The 9,010-nt window shown below is 60.6% G+C and overlaps 1 protein-coding gene, 1 long non-coding RNA gene and 1 other non-coding gene across 5 annotated transcripts; 2 read left to right on the top strand and 1 right to left on the bottom strand.

The window, feature by feature from the left end:
* Window positions 1–413: 413 nt before the first annotated feature.
* LOC102145030 (uncharacterized) lies at window positions 414–979 on the top strand. The gene is made up of 2 exons (XR_286773.5): window positions 414–632; window positions 860–979. It is a non-coding gene; the product is annotated as an uncharacterized lncRNA (long non-coding RNA).
* On the top strand, window positions 670–752 carry LOC123570707 (small nucleolar RNA SNORD60). Its single transcript, XR_006694961.1, has one exon. It is a non-coding gene; the product is annotated as a small nucleolar RNA SNORD60 (small nucleolar RNA).
* Window positions 980–1,639: 660 nt separating the features above from the next.
* Window positions 1,640–7,189, bottom strand: RAB26 (RAB26, member RAS oncogene family). Of its 3 annotated transcripts, XM_005590943.5 has the most exons (9): window positions 6,829–7,189; window positions 5,791–5,901; window positions 4,157–4,198; window positions 4,005–4,071; window positions 3,853–3,905; window positions 2,891–2,956; window positions 2,731–2,787; window positions 2,554–2,630; window positions 1,640–2,455 (listed from the first exon to the last, which is right to left on the bottom strand). In XM_005590943.5, the coding sequence occupies exons 1-9, from the start codon at window positions 7,021–7,023 to the stop codon at window positions 2,353–2,355; spliced, it is 771 nt and encodes a 256-aa protein (XP_005591000.1). In that variant the 5' UTR covers window positions 7,024–7,189; the 3' UTR covers window positions 1,640–2,352. The 3 variants fall into 3 exon arrangements, with proteins under 3 accessions (XP_005591000.1, XP_005591001.1, XP_065392810.1); XM_005590944.5 differs by lacking the exon at window positions 2,731–2,787; XM_065536738.2 differs by lacking the exons at window positions 2,731–2,787; window positions 2,891–2,956.
* Between the last annotated feature and the right edge of the window lie 1,821 nt (window positions 7,190–9,010).

The raw sequence follows: 9,010 nt of genomic DNA, 5'->3' as shown, positions 1-9,010 counted from the left end.
GCGCGAGCCGGAAGCGCTCGGCCGCTGCGCCCGCCGGGACTTGTAGTTCCCCACCTCTCGGGGCCCGGTCGGCTGCCTCACGCGCGGCATTTCCGAAACTACGACTTCCGGCGGCCTCGTCGTCGCGGGGCGGGATTGGCGGCTTCAGAATCACTCTATGTTGCAGATTGATGTCTGATTGGCTTTGCTCATCCGTCACTCACTGTTAGGCTTTACGGACTCTGCATAAGGGAGGAGCTTCGGTTCTGGGTCCGAGAGACCGCTGCCAAAAGAAATGCCACGGTACGATTGGTGGAAACAACGCGGTAGGGAGCGGGGCGTACTAGCGTCAGGGGAAGGCGGGCACTTCCGCCAGGATAGCCCAATGACAGAGGTGGGAAAGTTTCTATAAAAGCTTGAGCCTCGTGCGCCTCCTTTCTTTTGCGGTCGAGTGCGAAGCTGGCGGGTTGTGTTAATGCGTACGCCATGTGCTAAGATCCAGGGAAGAACTGGGCCACGAGCGTGGCTTTGAGGGCGGCCTGAAAGCTGCAGGCCGGCCCGGTCCCCGGGCGTCCAGCCTTGGCCTAGGCTCCACTTTGTCCCTTAGTGTTTAAACGTTTCTTCCTGAATCTCAGACCCTCAGCTACCTGCAGGTAAGACTGGGCCGGGTCTGGGTTCCCCTATTCTCCAAGCCTGTGATGAATTGCTTTGACTTCTGACACCTCGTATGAAAACTGCACGTGCAGTCTGATTATTTTGCAAGACTGAGGCTTGGGGGTGCTCACTCTTGACGGAGACGGGCTGAGAATGGAAACAAGTGTTGCCCGAAACGAGGGAGTGGGGACTTATTGTCTACGTTTTGGCGCTGTCTGACTTTCAGGTTTCGTCGCCAGCCGGCTGCAAATTTTGAACCTAAGTGAACCTCAATCCGGAGGGCCGAGCGGTAAGGTGGGCGTTGTGGCAATTGAAGTGCTTAGCAATAAAGCAAAGGTAGTGAGTTGATTCGGTTTTCTCTCAAGTGTCTTTATTTTCTTATTCTTCTGGCACCCCGGAGGTCTGGCTTATCCACAGGCAATCTTGGGAAAGTGTACAGACATGAAAACGGAACGGAAACTCGTTACCAGTGACTTTCCATCTCTTGGGATTGCCTTCGCCATTTCTGCCCGTAATTTTTTTTTTTTTTAGACAGTTTCACTCTTGTTTCCCAGGTTGAAGTGCGATGGCACAACCACCGCCTCAAGCGATTTTCCTGCCTGAGCCGCCTAAGTAACTGGGATGACAGGCGCCTACCACCATGCCTAACTAATTTTGTATTTTTAGTAGAGACGGGGTTTCTCCGTGTTAGGTTGGTCTCAAACCCCTGACCTCAGGTCATCCACCCGCCTCAGCCTTCCAAAGTGCTGGGATTGCAGGTGTGAGCCACCACACCCAGCCAAATACTGTTTTTCATGCCTTTGCCCCAGGGTGAGTCCAAAAAAGCCTTTGAGATCTGTGGAGGGAAGTTGACACCACCTAGGGTTCCCATGTTCCTCTCTAGGGAGGCCTCAGCCATGGGGGAGTGATAACCACACACCTGCTGAGGGTTCTGGGCCCTGCTGAGTCTCTCAAGCTCTAGCATCTGCTCTAGAAGTGGATTTTTTTCAATACATGAGACAGACGCTTCAGAAAACACAACTTTATTCACTAGGACTGAAAACAAAGGCTTGCGATCAACAGGCCAAGTTGAGTGCAAGGTGGAGCGTGCTGGGAAATCACAGACCTCAGCTGTGGCCAGGCTGGGCTGGCATTTGTTGTTTTCTGGCGTTTCTGTGATTTCCCACGTTTTATCACAAGGCCACAGGCATCCTCCAAGGTCACTGAGGAAAACCCTATTGCTGTTTGAGCCAGAGCCTCCTAGAGGGTGGACTGGGAGCAGGTAGCTCCCAGGACACACAGATGCACGATGTGATTAGCAGTGAAGCCCTCTGTCCCAGGCGTGGGCAGGCGACCTCCCTGACCTGCCTGAGCAGTGTGCGGGTGAAGACATGGCTTTTCTAGGGTTAGGCACTGTGCGTGGTGCCAGCCCCAGCCCTCCCTCACCTGGGTGTGCCCAGGAGGGGGCAGCAGAGCACCATGGCAAAGTCTGTCCACATGCCGCGCCCCCTCCCGTGCAGAAGGCTGCTTTTCCACGGTGGCCAGTGTGCGGGCCACGGGCTGTCAGAAGCCTGCTTGTTGGGACTGCTGCTGGGAGGAGGAAGGGGCAAGGCTTGACCTGGGGCTCCTGGAAACAGACACTGGTATTGGCCACTGGGCAACAAAGTCAGAAGGGCCTGGAGACTGTCCAGTTTTCTGGGGGTTGGGCGGCTTCCTCCAGAGGACTGAGCTCAGCCAGGTTCAAGGGCGGCAGCAGGAGGCCCCGCGACCCTCCCTCTTAACGTAATCGTGCAGCCGGAAGCGTGGCTCGCTGGGAGTCTTCATGGAGCGCTGCTTCAACTCCCTGCGGAGTGGGGGTGACAAGGGGACACGATGACCTGGACTCTAATAAGAGGGTTTAGGCCCTGTGCTGGGGGAGCCCTGGTGACTGGCAGGACTTACTTTGCTATGGCTGTGAAGGCCAAGTCCACGTTGAGGCCCGTCTTGGCGCTGGTTTCCATGAAGGGCAGCCCATACTCCTGTAAACAGCTGCTGCCAGCCAGGTGGTGGCCTGGCGGGGACAGCCCAGGCTCGTGGCCTCCAGGGGCAACCCCTCACCACCCCCCTGCCTTGACTCACCTTGGCCAGCTTCTCCCCGTCCTCCCTCTTCACCACACGCTCATGGGCAGAGTCCACCTGGCCCAGGCACAGGGTCTTGGTGACAGCTGGCCCATGGTTGGCCCCTGCCCCCTCACCTGCCCTGCCCTGTGACCCAGGTGAGGACAACCGGGCCTCCCACCTTGTTCCCCAGCAGCATGAGCGCCACGTCGTGCTGGGCATACTCATGGATCTCGGCCAGCCAGGCCTGTGGGAGGCAGCAGACGAGGCTGGGGCTCCCTCCATGGCTTGCCCCATGCCCCAGAACTTTGGTCCTCCAGGTCACACTGTACAGGGCACCTGTCTTTATTTCATCTTTTTTTTTTTTTTTTTTTTTTTGAGACAATCTTCCTCTGTTGCCCAGGCTGGAGTGCAATGAAGCAATCTCCATCTCCTGGGTTCAAGCTATTCTTCTCGGGTTCAGAGAACCTTGGGAGGGTTCAGCCTCCCAAGTAGCTGGGATTACAGGTACGCACCACCACACCCAACTAATTTTTTGTATCTTTGGTAGAGAAGGGGTTTCACCATGTTGGCCAGGCCAGTCTCCAACTCCTGACCTCATGATCTGCCCACCTCGGCCTCCCAAGGTGGTGGGATTACAGTGTGAGCCACCATGCCCGGCCCATTTTATTTTTTTGAGACAGTTTTGCTCTGTCGTCCAGGCTGGAGTGCCGTGGCACAGTCTTGACTCACTGCAACCTCAGCCTCCTGAGGAGCTGGGATTACAGGTGTGTGTCACCACACCCGGCTAATTTTTGTATTTTTAGTAGAGATGGGGTTTCACCATGTTGGCCAGGCTGGTCTCAAACGCCTGACCTCAGGTAAGCCACCATGCCTGGCCAGGATACCTGTCTTTAGAAGTGATAACCCCCCGTGTATCACTTAGGGAAGCCCACCTTACAGGTCCCTTATGCAAAGGGTCCTGTTGAGGGAGCTAGAATGGCACTCAGGTCTACTTGGGCCATCTCCAGCCCAGAAGGCTGTCATTTCCCTCCCCCTACTCTCAGTGGGGTCCTTTGGAACCCTGATGTCATCTACCAGAAGGAGGTTGGGGTGGGTCAGGCCGTATCAGGGCCCTTTCACCCCACCGGGAAGGCCACTGACCTGGATGTTGTCAAAGGAGGCCTTGTTGGTCACATCGTAGAGCAGCAGCAGAGCTGGGGACAGGGCAGTGAGGACATCCACCATCACCTGCACCCTCAGGTGCTCAGACCCGCCCCTGCCCCCCGAACCAGCCCGGGTACCCAGGGGCTCACCATGAGCGTCACGGTAGTAGGCATGGGTAACACTGCGGAACCGCTCCTGACCAGCTGTGTCCCACATCTGCAGCGAACAGGCACTGGTCAGGCTGTCCAGCCCCTCCCTGGCATCACCTGTCCCCCAGCTTGCCCTCTGCCAGTCACCTTACCTGCAGCTTCACCTTCACACCATCCACGTCCAGAACTTTGTTCTGAAACAGACAGAACCAGGTAGCTCTGGCAAGGGCCGGGCCCAGCCTCTATCCCCACTAGCCTCACTACCACCCCCTCAGAGTCCCATGGCTCTCCTTCCCGCCCAGCTTCCGGTCCCCTAAGACCTCCCAGCTCCCAGGTCCAGCCCAGCCCCTGCAGGGTTCCCTTAAAACAATTTGGCCTCACCCACACCCGCAAGTGCGGGCCTCTCCCCGCAGCTCTTGTGCTGACTTATTTGAACTCAGGACCCCACCAGGCCTCTTACTGACACTGCCTCGGTTTCCCCATGTGCAAATGGGTGCCAGTCACATGGCTGCTGCAGTAACTAACGAGCTGCAATGCCTCAGCCTCCCCAGTAGCTCTTTTTGCTAATTTGAAAGACTCAGGATGGCTTGAACCCAGAAGTTGGAGGCTGCAGTCCACCATGATCACCGCTGCACTCCAGCGTGGGCGACAGAGTGAGACCCTGTCTCAAAAGAATCAAAAATTACAAGCCGCCTCTTGCTGGGATTATCAGGGCTGGGCCTGGGCCTGTCGGACCCAAGGCAGTAACCACAGATCCAGAACTGCCTGGCAGTATCCCAGGCTGGGCCCTCCCAGTTAAGGACTAGAGGTAGGCAGGGAGTGGTCTGGCCCCAGTCCATCTGCTGGGGTGGGGGCGGGGGGCTTCAGTCGCAGCCTGAGGTCCGGGCCAGCTGGAACGCGTGCCACCTCCCTCAGCCTGAGCTCCTGCTGTCAGAGTGCTTCTGGGTCTCCCGGGAACCAGGCAGGGCCATCTGCTGGGCTGGGGAGGACACCGCCTTCCCTAGCACCCTGAACAAGAGTGCGAACCAAATGGCCTCACCTCTTACCTCCCACCCGAGAGCCAAGAGGGAGGTGGGAAGTGGGGACCAGACAGGACTGGCCTGCCCCCCTCGGGCACTTCAGTCCTCTGTCCATCCCAGAGGACCTGAGGGGAACTGGAACCCCCAGACAGGGTAGAGAACAGCTCCCCAGACTGAGGGAGCCCTTCTTCCTGTCCCTGGGACAGCCCTCCCTCCATCCTCCCTCTAACTGGCTGTAATTAAAGGGTGAGAAAAACGCAAACTTAAGATTTGCTGAGAATACGACAGCACCTCAGCACGAGGAATTTGGGCTGGTGGTGGAGGGGGTGGCCTCACCCAAGGGCAGGGTCCTCTCCCCTAGGCAAACCCTGGAAACACCCTTACTCAGGCTCTGCAGGGAGCACGTGATCCTAGGGCCCGGCAAGGCCTCTGTACTGAGGCAGCACTGCTGGCCCCAAGCGGACATGCCCCTTCACTTCCTCTGACCCACCACACTGTGGGCAGCAGCGTCCACCTCCCCCAAGGCACAGGATATGGTCCCTGGGTAATGCCATCCCCTGGCACAGGGCAACTAACTCTGCTTGTCGGGTGCAGCCACCAGCCCAGGTGTTGGGAGGTCGAGGCGGGCAGCTTGGTGGCTAAGGCATTCCACCTGGGGTCCAGGCTGCTTGAGCCTGTCAGTACCACAGGGATCACAGAGAACTTGCTGCTCAGGGGTACCGGCAGGACGTGGGGTGATGTGGGGCCGGGCCGGGGCCTCCACTCACCCGGAAGTCAATGCCTACGGTGGAGATGAACGTCCCCGCCAGGAAAGCGCCGTCCTTGAATCGCACTAGCAGACAGGTCTTCCCCACGCCCGAGTCCCCCACCAGCATGACCTAGGACAAGCAGGAGGGTCAGGGAGAGTCCCGTCTGCCCTGAGCTGACCTGGTCAGAGGGGTTGCAGGCTCAGCGGAGCCAGGGACCCCGATGGGCTGGACACCCAGCCTCTACCTCTGAAAGGCTCAGGCCGCTCTGTCCTTCTGCACAGTGGCCATCTCAGTAGGGAACGAGGGCAGCTACCTCCATCCTGGACCCTCCCTAAAGTCCGTACCCCCCAACAGTGGACAGCAGGCTTCCTCTGGGAGGGGAGCAGATGGTGTGGCAGCTAGGGACCTCCTAAGAGACTTGGGGAGGCCTCTGCCGGGGGCTTCTCCACATCCCAGTAGGGACATGACCCCAGCAAGGCTCAAGGGGAATTTGCCCCATTAGGGTCAGATCTCGACCTGAGGAGGGACCTGGGCCAAGTCTGAGGATGGGAGGGGGGGTGCAGGTGAGGGGCAGTCAGGCCTTCTCCCCGAAACCTGTGCTACCAAACCTAAAGATGGTCCTCCCAGCGCCCTGCCAAGTCCACACAGCCTCTGCCTTGGTCTGGGGTCCCAGGGTTCCCCATCCATCTGGCAAACCTCTTCCCCCCAACGGAAAAAAAAAAAAAAAAAAAAAAAGGCCCACAGCCCCTGGGTAGAGGGAGGGCAGCATATGGGAAATGGTGAGACCCCGGGCGGGGCACTGATGGTCGCGGGACCCCTTGTGCCGCCATGCCGGCTGAGGGTGGGTGACAGGCCCCGCCAGCTGTTGAATTCCCCAGACCTCGGATGGACAGCTGTGTGTGTGCACGATGCACCGTGCAAGCCCCACGGGGTGCCTCCCGCGTCGGCTCCGCGCCCTGGGGCCGCGGGCCCTGCACCCCCTCTCTGACCCCCAACCCTTGGCTCAGACCGGGTGCCACCTGCTGCGCTGGCATGGGAGGCAGGTGTCTGGCTCACCTTGAAAGCGACGTCGTAGAAGTCGCCACCGCCGCCAAGCGAGGGCCGGCCGGGCTGCAAGGGCCCGTTGGGCGGCGCGTCGGGGCCGGGACGCGCAGTCCCGGAGCGCGCCGGTCGGGGCCCGTTGGCGGAGGGCAGCGTGGAGGCAGCGGGGGTGCTGGCCCCCTTGCTCTTGGAGGTCTTCTTCCTGGACATGGCGGGCGGGCGCTCAGTGTGCTCCCGCTGCAGCCACCGTGCCCCGGGCCGTCCTGCTCCCTGTGCCCGCCGGGCCCGACCCGGACCCGAACCCTTCCCCCGGCAGCGGCGGCAGCGGCGGCATCATCCCGGGCGCCCGGCTTGCGCCCCGCCCCCGCCGCTCCACGGGCGCACAGCCACTCAAGCCCGGCCTCCTGCCGCCGCCGCCGCCAATGCCGTGCGCAGGGCGGGGACATGCAAATACACCCCCGCTCGGGGCGGGTCTGGAGGCCCCGCCCCGCCCCCCACCGCGACCCATGCCCGGGGCTGTCTTGGGGTCTGGAGCCAGCTGTGAGGTGGCAGGCCTGGGCCAGGGGTCACCCCGGGATCCTGAATCCCTTGTGCTGGCTGCACACCACCCCAGCTCGGTGACCCCCAAACTGGACTGCCAGACCTGGGAGGAGGGGGTGTCCTGAGATGTAGGTGCTGGGGCAGAGGGCCCACATGGACGGGCACTGCGGGCTTCTGTTCCCTTAGCTCCAGATGCCTGGTGCTTGGCCCGCTGCCCTTCACTGCTCCATCCCCTCCAGGGCAGGCGGGTCCGGGAAGCTCCAGCCCTCGCTTGGCAAACACGCCTGGCTACTGGGGCAGGCACCCTGGACTCAGGTGACAGCTGGTCACTGGGAGGACACAGGGGGCGTGGCGATCTCCCCCGCAGCTTCTGCCTGCTGCGCACGCCTGGGGATCCGCGGGAAAGAGGAAGTCGCTGTCGCAGCCAGCCCCTGGCCCCCTGAGGGTCCCCTCCCATGGGACTCTACCCTCAGGGTCTGAAAGGTGGAAGGCAGAGGCCCCTGTCCAGGCTGCGTGGCTGGCCTCTTGCCCTTCCCCTCCAGGTTCAGACCTTCAGGTAGCCAGGGCTGATTCTCCAAACCCTAAGCTGGTCCAGGGCAGACCCATCTCCCCAACCTGGGCTGACTGGAGCTCTGTCCGCCCCTCTCACAGAGAAGATGGGACTGCAGTGGTCAGAGCTGGGGCACAGTGGTGCAGAGGGGTGGTGTCCTTGGCATGCGGGGGCTTCTTGGTGCTTCTCTGGGAGCTGGAGAGATGACCCGGCTGTCCCTGGAAACGTGGCAGCTGTCACCAGGACCTTGGGCCTTTCAGAGGCCTGCTTCCTCCCAGCTGGCAGTGCCCAGAGCCCAAACAATCAACTGCCTCTCGGGTCGGATGCCTGAGAAAACACAGATGGAGGGACAGTGCCCAGCGGAGTGATTCCTCGAGAGGACCTGGCAGAGGCCGTGGAACACCGCTACACCGAGCGCTGTTGTGTGCCAGGCACATGACCTCTTCAAAGTTACCCTGCAAGGTGGATGCTGCCCCAAGTGTCCATATGGGGAAACTGAGGCTCAGAAAGGCAAGGAGGGCTGTCCAAGGTCAGCAGGCTAGGAAGGGCAGAGCTAGGATTTGCTCCTGGGAACTCCAGCTCCAGAGAACATAAACCATCCCATGGCAGAGATCCCTGTATACTTAATCCCCAGGGACCTGGCAGAGCTGGGGGGCAAATCAGGAAGCCCTCTCAGAACCCGCCAGACCTCCCTTCCTTGTCTCACTCCTCTGGCCCCCCAGCTCTTCCAGACCAACCCCCAGTGTGTGTGCACTGGGCCTGGGCAGAGGTATTTGGCTTCTGCAGCTGCAGCCCTGGGGACTCCAGGTGTCCACCCCCTACAAGGCCTCCTTCAGGATGGCTGGCCCAGGGTCTGAGCTGGGGGCCTCAGCAGCTGCTGTGCACTGGCCCCAGGGTCCTGGGCAGTGGACTTCCAGTCCAGTGGAGTCCCTCCTGCCAGCTGCTGCTCAGGTATCCCCAGGGCACAGGCAGCAGGAGGAGCTGGGTGCAAGTAGGGCATCCTGCAGGGGGAGGAGTGTGGATGGGGCCCCCAGGAAGAAAAGGAGGCAGGCGCGCCGGAGAAAGTGGGAGGCCAGGCGGGGAGGGGAGCCTTGAGTGAGCAGAGGA

This window comes from Macaca fascicularis, chromosome 20 (assembly GCF_037993035.2).
Source record: "Macaca fascicularis isolate 582-1 chromosome 20, T2T-MFA8v1.1".
NCBI lineage: Eukaryota > Metazoa > Chordata > Mammalia > Primates > Cercopithecidae > Macaca > Macaca fascicularis.
Note: the sequence above shows the minus strand (reverse complement) of the source record. Positions and strands in the feature narration are given on the sequence as shown.

Bases quoted from the DNA above. Each gene is read 5' to 3' on its own strand.
- RAB26 (XM_005590943.5), bottom strand. From the start codon at position 7,023: ATGTCCAGGAAGAAGACCTCCAAGAGCAAGGGGGCCAGCACCCCCGCT. The intron at 3,906-4,004 runs GTGAGCCCCTGG...CCCTGTCCCCAG, and splicing joins CTACTACCGTGACGCTCATG to CTCTGCTGCTGCTCTACGAT. The intron at 2,788-2,890 runs GTGGGAGGCCCG...TGCCTGGGCCAG, and splicing joins TCATGCTGCTGGGGAACAAG to GTGGACTCTGCCCATGAGCG.